The sequence below is a fragment of the Nothobranchius furzeri genome, chromosome 12, assembly GCF_043380555.1.
Source record: "Nothobranchius furzeri strain GRZ-AD chromosome 12, NfurGRZ-RIMD1, whole genome shotgun sequence".
NCBI lineage: Eukaryota > Metazoa > Chordata > Actinopteri > Cyprinodontiformes > Nothobranchiidae > Nothobranchius > Nothobranchius furzeri.
In genome coordinates this window covers 32,671,657-32,691,663 of record NC_091752.1, presented here as the reverse complement: position 1 = coordinate 32,691,663, position 20,007 = coordinate 32,671,657, and the positions used below count along the sequence as shown (strand labels likewise).

The 20,007-nt window shown below is 41.2% G+C and overlaps 1 protein-coding gene across 2 annotated transcripts; it reads right to left on the bottom strand.

Annotated features, from left to right (window-relative positions):
- Window positions 1-18,753: 18,753 nt before the first annotated feature.
- On the bottom strand, window positions 18,754-19,900 carry gnrh3 (gonadotropin-releasing hormone 3). 2 transcript variants are annotated; one of them, XM_015944861.3, is made up of 4 exons: window positions 19,798-19,900; window positions 19,474-19,616; window positions 19,169-19,246; window positions 18,754-18,873 (listed from the first exon to the last, which is right to left on the bottom strand). In XM_015944861.3, the coding sequence occupies exons 2-4, from the start codon at window positions 19,609-19,611 to the stop codon at window positions 18,820-18,822; spliced, it is 270 nt and encodes an 89-aa protein (XP_015800347.1). In that variant the 5' UTR covers window positions 19,612-19,616; window positions 19,798-19,900; the 3' UTR covers window positions 18,754-18,819. The 2 variants fall into 2 exon arrangements, with proteins under 2 accessions (XP_015800347.1, XP_054606311.1); XM_054750336.2 differs by lacking the exon at window positions 19,798-19,900 and having other exon boundaries at window positions 19,474-19,791.
- Between the last annotated feature and the right edge of the window lie 107 nt (window positions 19,901-20,007).

Genomic DNA, 20,007 nt, shown 5'->3' with positions numbered 1-20,007 from the left:
TTGTGGCATTAACAGAGGGGTGCCAGCAGTCAGGGCTAGGGGGCCCCTAACATAAGGAGGCCCCAGGCAGCCACCGACCTTTGCCCAATGGTAAAACCGCCACTGTTTATGTGGCCCGCGAGAGATTCAAGTGTCTTTAAATAAGTCTATGCTGCTTCAAAGCGCACATTGACTATAAACTACATTTCCCATAATGCATGGTGATTGTGTTCCCAGTGCAATGACTCGCCAGTAGGTTACAGTGTATCCACTTCTGTGTTTAATTAATGCAATAAGTGAAACTAACTGTCCACACATCATCCTAAAATGTCCAGGCAGAGAAAGATTGATGCAGAAGGAAGGGTGTTTCAACAAAGATGGAACATGTTGATGCTTCAAGGAGAAAAACCGGTATGTCTTTAGCGTCCATGCTACTAGCATCAGTGTCTGCAGCGTTACCTCGTCTGCCTCGGACAAACTGAAAACACTCCTCTTACTCAGTGCCACGTTTAATCAGCAATTAGCCGACTTTGAAGCCCAGAAATGGATTTTAACAGCTCAGTAATCTGTTTGCTGTTGACATAGGAAGCGCACGACCAACTTCCAGACCAAGATGATTTAACTTCAGTTTAGCGACACTCTCTTTTTTTTGTATGACCTTCTTCAACCCCTCTCTCTTTTTTCTGCTCTCCCCACCTATTCCACCTTCCTCATGATCCACTGATTTCCCTCTTTCCTATTCACTCTCTCTCTTTCTTATCATTTTGTCTTTTAAATCCCAATTGTCTATTTTTGCTGATTTTAAATATATTTTTAAACATTTTCTAAATGCTTTTTTAATATTTTTACATACTTTGTTTTTGTGAAGCGTCTCGTGATTTTTATCTTGAGAGGCGCTATAGAAATGATATTTTCTTCTTCTTCTTCTCAAGTCACGTGACTCTGTGGCTGCTGCAGCTTTTATCCCCCTCCCCAACACAACTGCGTGATCCAGATGCTCGCCGTGTCCAGCAGCACAAACCTGTGTGAGTAACTGATTCTCACTGATGAACTCCTTCCTCAGCTCGGCCCAACCCCACAGATGCAGGTCTGGCTGGAACAGGTGAGCATCACAAGAAATCAGAGTGGAGAAAACTGGGATTGAATTATTTTGGTTTTATTAACATTTTCTGCTCCAAAGTTAGTAGGTGAGATATTGTATTTTCATTTAAAGTCCCCATGTGTGAAATCCATTGAAATGAGGATAAAAAAATTACGACTCTTTAGCGCCATGCAGTTCAGAGAAAGTATTGCAGCTACGGTCAAATTATACAGTCAAACTCATGAGTTTGACTGTATAATCAATTTCCAACCTGTCTAGTCTAACCCACACAAAACTTAAAACAAGCTACTCGACCTTTTTTAAAAAAAGTATTTATAATTATGACTGTTTATCAGCCCACCAGTTCTGAAGGAAGTAAGCTAGTTCTGTTCTTGAAGCTGTCACGATTCACACACGGAGGAGGGGTGACGTCAGCCGGGAGGTCAGGTGTTGTGAGAAATTGTGTTCCCCTGAAATATCATTCCCCCCGTGTTGGGAGAGCACACCTCTGACTATTTTCATGATATTTGTGATAAACCTTTATGGTAAAATGATGTAATGTCATGTAACAATGTTATGCTTGTGATTTTTTTAAATCTGTATTTCCTCCTAAAAACAATAAAAAAGATACAGTAAAAACTTTCTTGTTCACTCTTTTGCAGCAAGCTTATTTATCAATTAGAATGTTATGTAAAAGTATGTAACCTCACTCAGTTTAACCATCTTTTATTTGAGGTAGTTTAGTCCTCATTGTGGGCAATAAGTTCTGTGGATTTGGTAATATTTGCTCTTGACTGCCTTAAGCCGGGCGTACACTTTGCGACTTTTTCACTTTTTTGAGCCGATTTTCCAGTCGTGCGAGAATCCACGACATCGGGGCGAGTTTTGCGCCGAGCGGTCGTGTAGTGTACAGGGGGTTACGAGAGGCGATTAACACCACGTGACCAGCTGCCGATCAGCAGTCGTGAGCTCGCACGGACTTCTGGCGTGTTTAATATTTTGCTCGTCCCTCGTGAGGGTATCGCACTGTTGAAGCGGCGCTGCGAGCAGCTGCAACCCAAAAAGTATCAGAACCTCTCACGGCACATGCGTAATCCTGCATCAACGCCACTCGCTATTTCCCTAATAACACATGCTGTTCGTTTTTGTTTCTACACGTTTTTTTACTCACAAAGATTGTCAAGAAAGCGTGTTTGTTGTGTTCCTGTCAAATTAAACTGATCACAAAACACAGATTTACTTTATTTCGTTTTCCTCATCCAACCCCCATAAATCCCTGTGTGTCCTCCTGCAGCACTCCCGAAGGACAACAGGCAAGACAAGACAAAAACGTCTGACGTGTTGAGTAAAAACTGCTATTTTTAGCATATTTTTAGGTCCGACATGTTGCTACCAGACGTACAGTGTGAGCAGTCAGGTCGCATGCGAGAACTGGGTCGTACAGTGTGAGTGCCTGGCTCGTGAGATCTGCCCTGCGAGGAAGTCGTACACTTTGAGCTGAAGCTGAGTGCTACGAGTGAAAAAGTCGCACAGTGTACGCCCGGCTTAAGGGAAACAGAGAATATTTCAGGGGAACATAATTTCCCACAACACCCGTTTCACATGGATCACGGAGCGCACTGCTCAATGTAAACAAACTGGCTGCCGCTAACAGCTTATATGGATATGGAGCGATCACTGGCTGATCGTTAACTACCGCTGGTCAAGGAGTGTTGGTGAGCCAGGGACTGGATATCCAGTAAACAATGCTGACTTATACGCCAGCTAATCGTGGCTCACGGCTGGCATGGTGGAGATCGGCGTCAGGAGCTACCGAGCTACTAGTTAGCCATGCCTAAAGCCGGGGGACACGCTGTGTATGCTGCACGTAAACTCCCACGGATTACCAGCAAAAGGTGACCAAAGTCCAAAGGTAACATTTGAGAAGAAGCCCTCTGTGTCGGAGCGTCTCAGTAAGGCGTGGAGAACTACATCGCCATTAGTAGAGTGTTGTGGAGATAAAGTTAACAATGCTGATTTAGCCACTGGGTAGAGGACGAGCATGTTGGGCCAGACGGCAGGCTGCGGGAAGAGAGGGCAATTGAGTAGAAATACTTTGGAACGGACACGTTGGGACCGAATCAGGAGTTCTTGTACTAGGAAAAGAGGTGAAAAACTAGAAAACTTGAGGTGAGTCTGGGAGTCAGAGACACTAATCGGAGGCTGGCGTCCAGCTAATAGAGGGTGGGTGTCTGAACATGTGCGGCTTTCTTAATTTGGACATGATGAGGAACTGACAAATTTTATGTCTTTTAATTTAATTGTTTATTATTCAAACTAACAAATACGGCAGCGGTGTAGCTATTCTTTTCTATTTCTTAGTTGAATCACCAGACTTCATGCTTCCAGGGCACACTGCTGCCCTCTGCTGGTTCTTTCAGGTTACTGTCATAGTCCAAGGGGGTAACGTGGAGCTCGTACGTCCCTAAACAGCTACTGTATTTTAAGATGGTGGATGACCATGGAGCTTCTACCAGTCTATGAATTTCACCCTCCCACTGTCTTTTTGGGTGACCCTATGAGGAAAGTTGATCATTGAGCTGGATTGATGGTTTATCCCTTGAGGTCCATGTGGCAGGGGTGAGGTGGTGCTCATTCCTCACCCCTGCCACATGGACCTCAAGGGATAAACCATCAACCCTGCTCAATGGTCAACTTTCCTCGCGGGGTCACACCCATTAGGACAGTGGGAGGGTTAAAAATGTAAAATTTCAAGTTGAGAGGAATATTTAGAATTGATGTTGGTGAGAAATATTAGTGAAAAAGGACAAGTTTGTGAACTGGAACCACAGGATTTGATGGTAAACAGGTAAAAGTATCACACACTGTGCCTTTAAGAGAATTAAATTTTTTTTATTTATGTTGTTGGCCTGTGAAAATAAATTAAACCTACTTTAAAACAGGAAAGATTACAGATAGAAGAAGATAATAGAAATAGAATAGAAAATCCCTTCATTGTCTGTCAATGGGGAAAGCTTGGTGTCACAGCAGCAATAACATTCATTACAGGAGCAACAAAGGAGAGTAAAAAATAAAAAAATAAACAAGAAAACATAAAATAGAAACACTTAAAAAATTCTAAAGATAAAAAAATAAGAAGAAATGCTGAATATATGCAGATTTTAAGGAGTAAGATATTTAAACAAAATTGAGACATAAGTAATGAGTACCACTGATGTGTGCTTTATTTAACATCGACTAGCTCGTGTGTAATTTGGTTATTTCACATTCAGTGTTACTGCAAAACTAAGTTTGTTTCCAAAAGAAAAGGTTCAGCCACTCATATCTGTAGATAAATGAAAATGTGCACATTTGCCATTACTTAAAAAAAAAAAAAGAAGTTTGGTCCGCAACTTCGTCCCAGCCAGTTTTGGCTCAGTGTGAATTTGAGGTCAACACCCCTGGTCTAAAGCAATGCACTGATGAATAATGCAATCTTATTTAAATAAAAGTTGAAAGTAATAGTTACGTTTCTCAAAGATATCAGACTTTGCCAACAAAATCTCTGATGTTTCCATATTCAGCATTTCAAAAAATTGCAGTTGCAACTTCAGAGTGCCGGTACAGTCCCTGTTGGAATTAGCAAAGTTGAGCTTATATGCCTGGTGCTGCAGTCTGTTTCCTGCATGTTTTATATCGTGAACACAGCTGATTTGTTTAATTTAGTGATGAATCACTCCTGTAGACACTAATGAAGACTGGGGAGACATTTCAGTTGTTAGATGAAGATGTTAAAAAGACAAATGCACAGCAAGGAGATATGTTTCATCTTTGGTTTCACTCACAGAACAATATGGAGTGCAAAAAGCAAAGAAAACTGCCTTTTATCCCTTTAACAAACCACAGTTAAGAACAAAATATAATATTTTCTGCTGCTTTATTCGTGCAACAAGGCTACTATAATAAGAAATTATCTTCACATTTTACTACAGCATCGTTAAAGCGTTCGATGCACAGATTAATAAAAATGCCAGCTGTGACATTAGACGATTGGCTCAATGAAAAAAAAAAATCCGTCACAGACTCCGTGGAAACTTTCAAAGAACCCACAGTTAGTGACTTTCAAAACGTCTTTGTTATTGACAGATTTTTGCAAGTTTAGAAAAAAAGCAGACCAGACAGCCTGTCTGACAAATATGTTTTTCATCTGACAATGCTAGAATATGTCAGTAATGTCCAGGGTGTTTTTTCAAACCCTGTATAGTTAATAGTCCAAGATGAAAACCCATCCATTATCGTCCGCTCATAAGTGGTCGGGTGGCGAGAGCAGCAGCCTAAGCAGAGAGACCAAGACTTCCCTCTCCCCCAGCCACTTGGGCCAGCTTCTCTTGGGGAATCCTAAGGCGTTCCCTGGTAAGATGAGAGACATAGTCCCTCTAGAGTGTACTGGGTCTTCCTTTAGGTCTCCTCCCGGTTGGGCATGCCCGGAAAACCTCACCAGGGAGGCGTCCAGGAGGCATCCTAATCAGATGCCTGAGCCACCTCAACTGGCTCCTCTTGATAAGCCTCCCAGATGGCCAAGCTTCTCACCCTATCTCTAAGGGAGAGCCCAGCCACCCTGGGAGAAAACTTTCAGCCGCTTGAATCCGCAATCTCGTTCTTTCGGTCACTATTAGGGTAGGAATGTAGATCGACCGGTAAATCAAGAGCTTCGCCTTCCGGCTCAGCTCTTCACCACGACAGACCGGTACAACACCTGCATCACTGCAGACGCAGAATAAATCCGCCTGTCAATCTCACAATCCATCTTTCCCTCACTCATGAACAAGACTCCGAGATACTTAAACTTCTCCACTTGGATCAGGACCTCGTCCCTGACCTGGAGAAGGCATACTACCCTTTTCCAACTCAAGACCATGGTCTCGGTCGGATTTAGAGGAGCTGATTTCATCCCAGCTGCTTGAAACTTAGATGCGAACCGCTCCAGCGAATGCTGGAGATCATGTTCTGATGTTGTTGAGGCGATTTATTTTGGTGGCCTCAGTTTGAACGTTTTTTTTATCAACACAGGAACCCACCCACGGACACTCCTGACAGAGGGTGGAAAGTGGACATGTTTAGGAAAAAGAGGACATTTGGTCACCCTAGATCTGGCAGTCTTCTAGACTCAGGTTCAGGTGCATCATGGCTTTTTGTACCCAGAGTACAACTTACAAAAGATTAATTCCTCCTATGAGACCACTGCAAATGTATTAATTAAATGAGTGAACCACAACTTTAAGTTGTGTCTTTTGTGTGCACCATTTTTTTTTATCCTTTCATTCACAGAAAGTAAGGTAAACATTGTGAAATTCAAGCTTTTATTTAGAAAATGTCACTTCTGGTTTGGCCATATATTTTTAGACAGAAGAGAGATTCTAGAAGGATTATGGATGAACATATCAATTTAGCTTTTGACCTTTTGAACTGTGATTTACTGGAAATATGGAAAGTCACTTGTTAAGTTTTGATGTTCTTTTTTTTATTTGAAATGTTTTCTAGCTTGTGACTTTGTTAAAATTCATAGTTTTGTATTTACCCTTCAAAGGAGCTTCCAGAACAACGCAAAGATTTCATCTGTTGTCATAAAACAGAGTGATGCTGTGTGACAGAACAAAAATAAAAAAAATCCCATAATTTTTTTTTCGGTCATACAGTCATGAAAGACTCAAGCAATTAGTAAAAATATATTGAATTTTCTGTTTATTCTGTGCGTTTGATTGCAGAAAATTTGGCTAAAGTGAGATTGCTACCTCTCTTTTTAGTTTGCAGGCACACATTTTTACAAAATGTTGTTTGCTTAAATCACAGTGATTGTTCAGATATTTGTTCTGTACATTTTTTGCTGCCATGTATACCCATTGCTTCCATAGACACTCCAAAGGTGATAAAAAAATCATATATGCATTTCTGACATTGTTTGCTTTTTGGATTTGAATGCTTAAAACGAGACATTTCAAAACGTTTCTTATTGTGATGTCCCAATAAGGGAAATTAGCATAGAACCTTTTCTCATATATCAATGCTGAAGGAGCATCAGCTCTAATCTGAGCCCCTCAGTCCATGTAAGTTCTCTTGTTCGCTCTTCCTTCTTCCATCTCAGGAACATTGCTAAGCTGAGTCCCATTCTGTCTCGGTCTGAACTTGAGACAGTTATCCGCACCTTCATCTCCTCATGCTTAGACTACTGTAACTCTTTTCACGTGTCTGAGCAGAACCTCCCTGAACCGTCTACAGGTGGTTCAGAATGCCTGTGCTCGGCTTCTGACCAAGTCCTCCAAACACACCCACATCACCCCGCTTCTCCTCCAGCTTCACTGGCTGCCAGTCAACTTCAGGGTTCATTTCAAGATCCTGGTTCTGGTCTATAGGGCCTTACATGGACAAGCACCATCTTACATTGGTGATCTTCTTAGTCCCTACACCCCCAGCAGGTCCCTGAGGTCCAGTGATCAACGCCTACTGGTTGTGCAGCGCACCAGGCTAAAGACCAAAGGTGACAGATCATCTGCTGCTGTGGCCCCCAGACTCTGGAACTCTCTCCCCCTGAACCTGAGATCAGTGGACTCAGTGGTCTCCTTTAAAACACAGCTGAAAACTCACCTGTTCAAGCTGGTTTTGGTGTGACCTTCCTCACTACCCTCTCCTTATTCTGTTCTTTCTACCAATTCCACCTTTTCTGGGATCCACAAATTTTCCTTTTTCCTATTCATTTTCTCTCTCCTTTTCCTCACAATGTTTAATCACATATTTTTTTCATTTTAACCATGTTTTTTAATAATTAAAAAATATCATTTTTTATATTTTAACTTGTTTTTTCTTGTGAAACACTTTGTGATTTTTATCTTGAGAAGTGTTATATAAAAGATTCCCACCCAGTGATCCAAACTCATTACATCAATCAGGGAATGGGTGGGTGTGGCCATCAAGAATCTGAGATAAAATATATGTTTCTTTATTGTAAAAAAAAAAAAAGCAAGAACAAAAGCACCTACCTTTTTTATAATAATACCAAAGGTGTTACATTGTGTCAACACATTGACAAATTCTGCAGCAAAGACCCTTGTTTAGAGATCAGGTCCATAGGTTTTGGCTAGGCAAAATTTCCTGCTACGACACGAAAGTTCTTCTTAATCTAATCTAAAAAAATTAGCAACTTTTTTTTAAATAATACTTTATAAACAGGTATCAGTTTTGGATTACAGAGTCGTTCTAGCAAAAAAATCCTGAAATTCTTACTAAAGATTTCACACACCGACCTGAAAATGCTACGGCTGCTAGCCATGCAGCTAATTAGTGTTGGAAATTTAGCAGAAATTGCATAAAAGCTACGACATCTTTGATGTTAGAGTTATGTAAAGGCTAATTATTTTGCCTTATTATGACTAGCCAGTAGCTTGTCGGTTTAATAACTAATACCTGTTTCTCTAAACTGAGGCTGTTCAAAGAGTTTTCTCAAATAGGTTTTAATTTTACCCAAAATCACACCATAATGAAAGTCTATGTTAAAAATAAACAACCCACAAAATCTGAATAAACCCAATAAACGTTAAATGTTAAGCTAGTTTATGAGCAACTCTGATAATTTAAATTCCAGGGTGAGACCACACTGACATGTGGGCTTGTTTTTATGTGAGTCTGGAGCAGATATGGTGGGTAGGAAAGGGTCTGTATCAGAGGGCAGAATGAAGGAGGACATAATAAGAGAGGCACTGAAAGGGAAAGGGAAGGAAAAGTGAAGGAGGTTGGATGTAGGGTGGGGGTGTTCCTAGTAGATTACCCAGTGCACCTTGCGTAACTCTGCAGGCCCACACACTCACATCAAAGTGGTACCCCCTATCTGCCCCAGGCTTAGTTGGCCCCTGTCCACCCCCCATGTCACTCCATACATCCTCCTGTTCATGTTGAATAATTGACAGTTCTGTTTTACATGCTCAGCATTTGCCAGGACATGGAAGTGTGACTCCAAACAGGGCATGACTCTGAGAGGTGCTCTGCATTGGGCTGACTTCATTAGAAAGTGCCCTACCGATGCTCAGCACGCACCCCGAGACGAATCCCGCTGAGCATAATCCACACAGGAACTGTCTGTTGAATCAGAGAGTGGATCATCACAATAAAGACACATTTTCCATGTAGTTTTTGCTGTGCTTTTAGAAGAACCTAATTGTCCACACAGAATTGGCCACATAGAAAGACTTTCCTCTCCCAAATGAGAGTTGACAGCAGGTTTCATTTTCCACCAAGGTTTATGAAGGGAGCACCAAACTCCCTTCATTACACTTTTTCTGCTTCTTCTCTGAAGCTACGACGCAGCGTCTGGTGTGCATTTACATTCTGAATCTGCTGAACTTGTTGGACGTCACTCAAGACTGCCAGAATGGCCGTGCACAGCAAAGGACAATGACCACCATGGGTACGTGAAGGGGCTGGAGTGTTTGTGCCAAGGCAATCTCTAAAGTCAAATAAGCCATTATCAGTCTGTCAGGCTAGGTCTCATTTGAGGTCTCTTAATAACAGTTTGGTAAGGTCCCTATCAATGCTGCAGTAATTGCTTTTTACAACAGCTGCAGAGAAATGAGAGAAAAAAGAAAAAAGTGCAAGTACTGATGCAAGAGTTAGTGGGATTATAATTTATTCTTGTGTATGCACGCAAGAAAACATATCAAAGAGTTTGTGCTTTAGTGGGAGTGCAGTATTGGTATAACCCTTAAAAGTAAGGGCGTGAAAGGCCTGGCTGTTTTTGATAGTTTACCTTGACCCCTGAAGTGTGTCGCTCACACCCTTAGGGCTTGGACTGGCAAAACCTTTCTCACTCCCCCCTGGGAATGATAATCTCAACGTGGGCGTTTACCACGGACACCAGACACAACACCATTAGCTACAGCTCCACGGCTGCTCATTAGGACCTGCGATCGATATAGGCGGCCACAGAAATCGCCAGTACTGTGGAACTGGCTATCACTCTTCAGAGTTATTATTGTAAACAGCGCTGGCTGAGATTTAGGGCAGAACCCCACTTTTTTTCTGTTTCTGTTGGAAATAAAGGGTCGGGAGGGCAATAAGTGAGTGAACGTGGTCCTTCCAAGGACGTTTTATTGTATCACTTGTTCAGAAACTTTGCACCGTGTGGAGCCATTGGCTTGCTGTGAAATAAGAAACCGTCAGGAAGCATTACCGCGGACATGGCTCTGTTCTCTGGGGTTTGCAGCTTGAAGCAGAAAAATACTGACGCACAAGAAGTTCATTCATTACTGTGAAGATTCCTTCGTCGTGATGGCTCCTTTATTAGGAGTTGCAGAGATGACTGCTTCATACAAAATATAAACACGTTTACGCAAGTATATGAGGTGGTGTTGCAGAAATGAGCAAACGCAACCAAAAGCAGGCTGACCACGCTGCTTTTAGAGTCTTTCAGCATGCCGTAGCTTTAATGTTTGCTATCTCCATGACAAGATAATTTAATTCTTTTCCAATTCTTTCCCTTGAAACTTGAGGTATGGAGACATTAGTCACAGGAAATTGTAGATGAAAAGATGAAAAAAAAGAAAAGGAAAAAAAAAAAGAAGAGAAAAAGCGCCCACTAGTTTCTGGCAGAACAGAGAATAATATTGAGGCAAAATTGTGAAAATAAGAAAAAGGGGAGATGTATTGATTTTCGGTGGAGCCGAGGAAAGAAAAGAGAGGGAATAAAGAAGTGCTCTTTGGCCGATGTGTCCAAATGATGTCTCTGGGGAGGTTCTTAATGGTAGGGGGAGGGGTGGAGGGGGCTAAGGGGGTGAGGTGGGGGTGACGGGGGCAGGTGCCTACCCTGACTAAGGCATGGAACTGCCCTTAGGCTAGGGCTAATGGTATTGGCTGAGCTTACTTTAAGCAGCTCTTTCCTAATGGCCAACTATGAGTGTGCCACAGGATAGACAGGTATTGATTGTTTCAAATGCTCTTGAGTTGACAAGAACTGAAAGTCCCTCAAGCATATACAATCTTGCAGCAAATTATGTCACACGGAAAGGTGATTAAAAACAGGAGCTCGCGGCAGGAGCACTCATTAAAAGTGTATATGATATTTCTCTGGTTGTCCTTGCATCGCTCTTTTCTCCTCCTCATGTTTACTCTTTACTCTGTCAAAGTGTCTCTGGTGCTTCTGTGTGTTTTCAGATGATTTTTTTTTCTCTGACTGAGAAATTTCTGTTTATGTGCTGTGAAATCCCACTAACAACAGTCTTCAAATGCTGTTTTCCATCACGCAGAAAAGAATCATCACATTGACGGTTGAATCGTTGCATCAGGCCGAATGGTGCACATGCTGGAGTTTTGGCGTTTTGTCAGTGGTGTCATTGTTATTTGAGCCCAGTTAAATGGTCTGGTTTTATCTTAGGGGGAAAAAAAGGACAAATACAGGTGTGATTCTTTCATTCTCTGTCTTAAAAGGTGCAGAATGCAGGTTTAGGATACGGAGAACAATGCCATATATTTGCTTTGTTGTCATGCACCCCCCCCCCCCCCCCCTTCTTCATACACACATACAAAAAACGCTGTGTACAAGATTTTCTCTTATTCACAGGGGGCGCTTTCTAGACTGCTTGAGGCATCTGCTTTGATTGCATAATTCCCAGGAGATGAGCAACACAAAACAAAAATACTGACTGAATTCATACTTATAATATACCGAACAAATAACATACCAGCTCCACTCTTCAAAACCGAGGATCTCTAAAGAAAAGGAATCGGAGAGTAAATTCAAAGTTGAAAGCTCGGCTGTTTTGCAGTGAGTGTGGGGATGGGGGTGACAGATGAAACAAACTTTTTTCTTTTTTTTTCCTGACTGAGACTGCTCGGGATCCCTGAGACAAATAGGCCATAGCATTCGCATTTATGTATACTTTAACTTGAGCGGCACATATCAGAGACCATTTTAAAGCCATGACTTCTGCACATTTTGCAGAAAAAAGGGGCGTTTTTATTATGTCGGGGTTGCACAACAGGTCTCCCACGTCATCTGGTGCTCTACCAAGTGCAACATGACAATCTCAAGCAAAGTAAACAGAGTTGAAAAAAATTGAAAGTTAAATCAAATGACTGGTCCTTTTTTTCCTCAGAAGAAAAAGAAGGAAAAGATTTCTGCATCCGAATGATATGGCTGTGCTCAAAGCTCACAGTTTTCTTCTCTTTCGATTAAATGCTCTTTCTCTGGCTGTTTGTGCTTTACAGTGGAGTGTGCTACATCGCTACTTTCTTCTCTACAGGGGCCCCTGGGCTCCCCAAGCAATAGGAGTAAATTAGAGTGCACCTGTTCCAGCTCCAAGATAAGCCATCTCCAGAGGATTTCCTCTGAGTAAAATGAAGTGAGTGAAGAATAAACAGAATATCACAGCATTACTCCGCCAAGGTGAAGTTGCTGCAGCTCTGGGGACACGGTTCGTTTTGCACAACACCCAGCAAAATATCCTCTATATACCTCTGGATGTAAGACTGTAGGAATGGTCTCTGCTCACAGCGGAGAGAATAGGCGCTGCTCTTTTGTGCTCCAACCACGGCAGCGAGTCCGCTTCTCAACTGTATCTACTCACAACCTTGACTTGAAATGCTGTTATTTGTGGTCAGGGTTTTGTGGTTTGTTTCCAGCATGTTTTGACTTTGTGTCAACACATCTGCGATAGTCAAACATCAAAAACCACATACCTACCCATCCCCCCCTTTTCCCCCTCCTGATTTCTGTACTGTTGCCAAACATTTTAGAAAGTATCTAATTAAGTCCACGAGAAAACTGAAAAAAAAAAAAAACGTTCCTACGTTTCTTGCTTCCACCCGTCAGCTTACACAAGCGACTGCTTGTGTGCTTCTTGGAAGAAATAAAAGATGTAACCCCAGTGTGATGCCCAAAGACCGCTGACCATAAATGTCTAGAATGCAAAACTCACCCAGTTGGTTTACACATAAAAGGCGTGGATAATTAGAGGAAAAATGTAATTTATCATACGTTTGATAATCAGTCTGATTCGGTCTCCTATCTGCACCGGGGTATTCAAATATCTCCCCCCCTACCATTAGCACCCCACTCTGCCTCACAACAGTAGTCTGTTTTACCCTCTCTTTGTTCCCATACAACACATTATCATTATTGTAGCTAATTGCATGGTTTGCCTTGAAGTCTTGCTGGAGACTCGTGATCTGGGGTTGAAACGTGGACGGGGATTCGGTCTTCTCCACAGCTTGCTTTACTCCGCTAATTGCTGTTACCACAGGATAAGGCGTGCTCCACGCTGCGGCCAGCCGGACAAGGATGGAACGAGCAAGGGGCTGGGCTGGGTGGGGGATACTATCACACAAGGGTGGTAAGATGTGGGAGGGAGAGCAAAGGGTGGCATAACTGACGTGGGATGGGTAGGCCAGATTGGGGAGGGAAAGGGTAGCAGTTGGGGGTAAGCAGGAGGGCTGGAACCAGCGTTAGATGTATGTCAGCAGGAGTGGAGTACCCTAAAGATTACAGTTGGTTAGTGCGACCCCTCTCTGACAAGATCTGAGCCTTTTCTCCCAGCAGAGGTGGACCCTGGCATTTGGGGAAGCCAGCTATTAGCGAGGCTAATAAAGCCCGAGCTGAAAGTTTTGAACCTGCAGTGGCTTAGAGATATTGTCCTGCTGCAACCACAACGCTGAAGATTTCTTTAGACGGTCCAGAGCAACTAAACACAGTCTCTGAATAACTGTTAATAAAGCAACTAAGCCATGATGTGTTGTAAAATGCATCTTTAAGCAGACGCCCACTGCCATTTTGGAGTCTCTCCCAATAATTGCACTATTTTTTTTCTTTTACGAGCGCATCTTTTTATTAGCGTTGTTTATTAAAGAAGAGCAATTTAAAAGGCAAGTTCATTTTAGTCAGAAAATCTTACATTTTTGCGAGCTCTGATAGTTTCTAAATTCACGTGGGAACGCCAGTTTTACACCGCAGCATCAACTTCCAACTTCAAAATGAGTCACGGCTCCCTGATGGGGTTTTAGAAAAGGAAATGGAATCACACACATAACTAGCGACAAAGCCTCCATCACCTAACAAAAGCTCTCATTCCATCTCTAAGAAGTTTGGGTCTACCCCAGAAAAAAATGATAAATAACCTCCTTCTTTTGGTTTTGTTCAAAAGTTGTTTTGATGACCAAACAAATGAAACCGCGTCGTTAATGACATGTTCCATGAACTGGGGTCTTTTAGAGCAGTTTTATGTAAACGCACGGCTAAGAGGCTGATCTCCACTCCAACAAAGGAGCTCTAAAATATGAAGAGAGAAGCAACCCGAGATGAAGCTGGTGAAGAAGCAGGCGAGGAAGAGCCTATTTCCACAACACAAACAGATTTCCTGGCCTTTAGCAGTCTCTTACTGGGATACTTTGAGACATATCCATCAAAACACAGCTGTATTCATTCATATTTCATACCTCCTCCTTCTCCCAGTGCTTTAACACTGTTCTTTGATCAAAGAAGAGAAGTCGGATCACAACAGGAAGACACCCTGCCAGCCAAGAAGGAGAAGGAAGGCCAATCCACCGCTGTAACACACCGTCGTATAGAAAGATGTACACCGACTCAAATAAAAAGTAAATAAACACGATTTGGAAAAGTAAAATGTAAAATCTTGAGAATTCCATGATTTTTCACTTATATTTTTGTTTTGTTTTATTTATTTCACGCTGCGCTAAAGTTCTGCAAAATTACAAAAGTTCCACTTTTAAAGTCTAAATGTGGGAAGAATTTAGATTTTTGTATTTTTTTTCTTGTTACTTTTCACAGTTTTGCGTAATTGATTGAACTCTTTGTTGGATTTAAAAGGAATAACAGTTTCAGGAACTTAGGCGATGGGATTGCAGAGGGATTGACACGCACAGGAGGGGATTCAAAACACGCAGCTCAAGAGTGTCACCATGTGGAGACGAGAGGACATGGCAGATAAAGTGACCGAGCAGCTGTCTGCACTGATGCTTTAAACAAGAACCACACAGATCTGGAGGAGTGCTGATATTTTTCACCCATTTGAGAGATTACCAGCTAAATTTTAAGTCAACTTCTTACCCTAAACCCTTAACCTACCAATTTACCTCGCATCCACGGTGTCAGTCCCAAGACACTGCACTTCCAAAGACCCTTTTCAGAAAGGCTGAGGGAGAAAACGTGTTTGAAGACCTCCCTGACATTTAGAGTCTCTGTGAAGATGACTTTGCCTTCCACTATCGCCTGCGGGAACATAGTAAGACCCACACTTAACTTCAATTGAAATGCAGTGCCAGATTCTTCCAGGGGAAATTATCATTCTGTTCATAATAAGAGTCACAACAAGCACCTGGAAAATGACTTTATTACACTCCCTGCTTCAATAAAAGTTTCCTCTGACCCACTGGAAAACACACACGAAGCAAGGAGCATAACAGTGGTGAAATGAAAGATATCATGCATGTGATGGAGTGCTTATTTGACGGCGTGAGGATGCACAGCTGCTCTGCTTGATTGGCGTGTGTTGACGCTGCTCTGTAGCCTTGGCTGCAGGTGCTCTGAGACCCATCTCCTTCCTGGAGCTATTATCCAAATATGTTTTTTTAGTAAATGAATGGCAAAAAAAAAAAAAAGAATTAAAGTATCAAAAATGCTTCGGCCCTCATAATGGAAAGCCCTCTGAGCAAGGACATGTAACAATGGGCCATTCTCGGCTTCCTGTCCTTTCCCTCTCGATGCCAGTGGACGTGACCTCCGTGGCTTTAACAATGAGGCACCCAGCCGCATAAGCACTTGGCTTCCCTCCACAGCCGCTCCATGCAGTCAGGTTGCTTTCATCCGTGTTGTTATATTTAAGGATGACATCCTAGCCCGTCGGCCTCTACCCATTGTTTTCCCCGTGATTATTTTCTATCCGTTGTTTAGCCCCAGTTGTGGCTCTTTGATGAAAAGGTCGCCACTCAATTGGAAAACAGTCATTAAAATGCGGTTGGTACTATTCACCAGTGTGCATGGGGGAACCAACTCAACTGAGCTGGTTAATCAAAAGTTAATTATATAATTTTCATGCAGATGAGGGAAACATTCAAATGAATCCCAACTCTACAATCATTACAAAAAATAAATAAAGAAATAATTCTAAAAGGCTATAAAATGTTCAGGGACCAGGAGGCTGTAAACAATATGAAGTTTAATTTGAGGTAAACAAAGTGAATATCCACCAGGGGGTCTGGGAAGGAGAAAGTGAGGTTAAATCAAATTTGGAAACACAGATACCAGCAGGTTTTGTTGTCCTGATGTACGTGCAATTAGGCAGGTCCTTGATGAGGACACTGGGAGAGAGCGAGCTGCTTTTTACAAAAAACGCTTTCGGGGATTTTAAAGGGGAATTAATGGGATTTCGAGCTTCATGAGTAAACATTAAAGATAAAACATGAAGATGAAACACATATTTTGGGAAAGTCTCTTTTACCAAAAATATCACACATCTAAGTTTACTCTCAATATGTTTTTTTTTTTTGGTGGTACACTGAAAAAACTGAAAGGAGTTTACTTTAAAAAGTGATGACAACGAAGTGATATTTAATATATTTAAGTAAATTCTAATTTCCAAAAATGTGCGAACAGTTTAGAGAAAAAGTTTGTTAAATCTAAAAAAATAAAGAAAGTAGATGTTAAGTAAATCCACCGGTAAATATGTTTTATCTAAATTTGGTGGTTGAAATTATTTAAAGGCACACTTGGCAGTTTTGCTTGCCTTTAGCACCCCCTAGTGTCCGTTATGAATTATCTGTGGTCAAAGCAAAAGTGAAACTTATCTCCTCGCTGTGTCTTTTTAACACCTTAATCTAACAGCTGAAATGTCTCCCTAGCCTTCATTAGTGTCTACAGGAGTGATTCATCACGAATTGAAACAAAGCAGCTGTGTCAGTGATCTAAAACAAGCAGGAAACGTGCTGGAAGCAGACTACAGCGCCAGGTATGTAAGCTCAATTTTTTTCTAAGTCCAATAGGGACCAGATCGGCACTCTGAAGTTGCAAATGTGGTTTTCTGGCCACAGAAGGTGGTGAGGGTCTGAGTGGCATCTCATAAACCCTGTAAACTGTCATTTTAGCACATGCTGGCTCACGAATAGGAACCATTAGCATTATTCATGCTCAACGTAAAAAAATAATTTAATTTTAAATCTCTGTGAAAAAAACTTTGAATTCATTAAGGATCTATAAAAGAAACACTTTCATTAGCTAAATTTAACAGATTTTGGTGGCACTTGTATATTTTATTGGAATATGCTTATTTTATATGGAAATAAATAGTGTAAATTAAAATTTATGGACATCTCAAACATTTTCAGTTTAAATTAGATTGACTTAAAACAACACATACACATATTTACAGAGGAACAGTTACTATTACTTTTCTATTAGATACTAATTAACATTTTTTAATGTAGAAAATGTTCTGGAAAAACAAACACCTGAGTTTGTCAAAAAGGTGAAAGAAAACCAAACTCTTTCTAAAAAAAAGCTGCGTATTTCAATTGAAATGATCATGTTATGCAAATTCCAAGCATGAATATTAAACCAATGAGGTGAAGTATCACAAATGAACAAGTATTGTTCTGAAAGTGCACTGGAATGGGGTTTAATTTCTCCTTAATTCTATGTGCTCTTATAATGTTAACCTTTTTCCCAGTTGTGCCAGTGGGTTTGGGTTCATTGGTGTGCATTACAACCACGCTCTAACAATGCGGGGGCCTCCCAGGTGTCAGCACAGTTCATGAATCCTGGCCCCTTATGCACCAGGCGATTAGTATGGTGCTCTGTCTGTGGGGCTTTGCCAGAAAATGAGTTCTCTTTACAACATATGCCCCCTGCTGATTCTTTTCCGTTCCTGATATGAAATTCCAATTTTTATAATGAACACCAATTGCATATACAGAAAAGCAGCAGAAGACAAAAACATAAAGTCAGGCACTTAGTGTTGTTTTGCATGACTGCGGTTACCCTAAATTAGGTGGAAAGCTGCTCTGGACGTGGCGAGCTGAAATGAGATGAGTGTGTTTTGTCTGCCGTGCTAATCAGCAGTCACATTTATGAGCACAGAAACCAAGACTGTGTCGTTTTAAACATCGTATAAACACATGACTGGCGTGGCAGAAAATGAATTTTCCAAAAGTGTTGCAAATTCCATTAAGTCATTGATTTCTAATAAATTGGCTTAATCACCAGCTGTTGTCAGGCTAAGATTGTTGTGTCACAAGTTTGTCAGGCTTGTCGGTCGTGACTGCTTTACAAAGGCAATTTATTCTCCTCATAACTTATTAAATAAAATTTATAATGTAATTTTTGTGATAATGAACAGATCAAAGATGTTATTGCAACTATCGTTTAACAATAAGGTAAAATCAAAAATAGTTTATAGATGTGTTATTAATGAATCTGTAGCTTTCATAGATCATTAAAAGTGTTTATTATGCATTAAGTAAGAGTTAGGAAAGAGTTGCAACTGACCAGTTTATTGCAAAATACGGAGCATTGTTTAATTCATAATTAACATCACAGTGTTACAGATTCCCATCTATAAACTATTTATTAGCCATTTATAAGGGGAGCCTTGTGGTAAGTGTTACCAATATGATTATAAGCCAGAATTCAAAGTTTTATAGCAACTTTAAAAGAGGCAAACATGCATTTTTGTAACAGTGATTTATTGAAGTCATCAGTGTAAAATAAAACTGCCTCCTTTTCTTGCTCTTCATTGGTTCGGGAGCCTTTTCTTCCGGTCAAAATGATGAGATTCATCATAAACCTAAAAAAATAAGAATAAAGGATTAGATGACCGATATTTACATGAAGCACTTGGTTGCAAATTAAAGTTGCGACTTGTAAGATGAACACGTGAGGATCTCAGCTGCCTCCTCGCCAGTAAAATTACCCATGCACGAATTCAGTCGTGCAAAAGCAGAAAAATAAAAACAGTCATTGAGAAGTTTGTATATTGTCATTGCCACTTAGGAGCATGGTGGCGAACGTGCCATGGCTCACATTAATATTGTACGATCGGAGCAAACATCGTTGATAAATAATGTATGATAAGCACTTACATTGTATGGCCTAAGTCTCTCTTGGGTTTGGACACTGGCTTCTTCAGGAAGAGACACTACTCCTCCTGTGCCCATCATCTAACGCAACAAGAGGCAGTCAGAAATAAAATATTATGGTCACCGTTTTTCCCTTCTTCCTTTAATATCTTAACTTATTATTTACAGCAATAAAAAAGGGAAATAAAACGCCAGAGTCAGACTTTATAAAGCCATTCCATGGAACTATTCCTATTCAAATGTGCTTTTAATTTAATAAAGTGAGCACATTTCCTGAAACTGAAACTCCTCGTAAAATAATCACTCACCCTGATGGTCGCCTCGAGCTCTCCCACACTTCTCTTTCCACCTGGTAGCCATCCGTAGGACCAGTGCTGGCACAGGGTGACCTGAACCACCAGCGCCAGCAACAACACCTGCACCATAACTCTGCTGCTTGCCTTCATTAGAGCTGCAGGGGAAGCCAAATATGTCATAAAAACAATAACGGCACACCCGACTCCTTCACAGCGCCACAGCTCGCAGATCAAGGCTGACTCTGTCGCCAAACACTAATAAACAACAGTAATTAATAAAGAGACGGAATCTAAGTTATTGAACATTTAACAAACTTCAGGGGAAGACTATCTCACCTCTGTATTTGACTTGTTAGCATGTGGCACATTAGCCAGAGGGGGATTTTATAGCTGTTGTACAAGGCTGCTGTCAGGATTATAATCCCCTCTTTGCAGGTGTGACACATTTACGGACTAATGGGACACAAAAAAACAACTAATGGAGCTGCCTAAGTGCTCAGATATGCTGACATCACCGTAAGGGTTTAGTGGCATTAAATATATATC

What these genes read in the sequence shown, in the direction of transcription:
- gnrh3 (XM_054750336.2), bottom strand. Translation starts at nt 19,641, where the DNA reads ATGACATATTTGGCTTCCCCTGCAGCTCTAATGAAGGCAAGCAGCAGA. An exon ending in AGCTCGAGGCGACCATCAGG is followed by an intron (nt 19,247 to 19,473) that starts GTGAGTGATTAT and finishes TTGTTGCGTTAG; the next exon opens with ATGATGGGCACAGGAGGAGT. An exon ending in AGAGACTTAGGCCATACAAT is followed by an intron (nt 18,874 to 19,168) that starts GTAAGTGCTTAT and finishes TTATTTTTTTAG; the next exon opens with GTTTATGATGAATCTCATCA.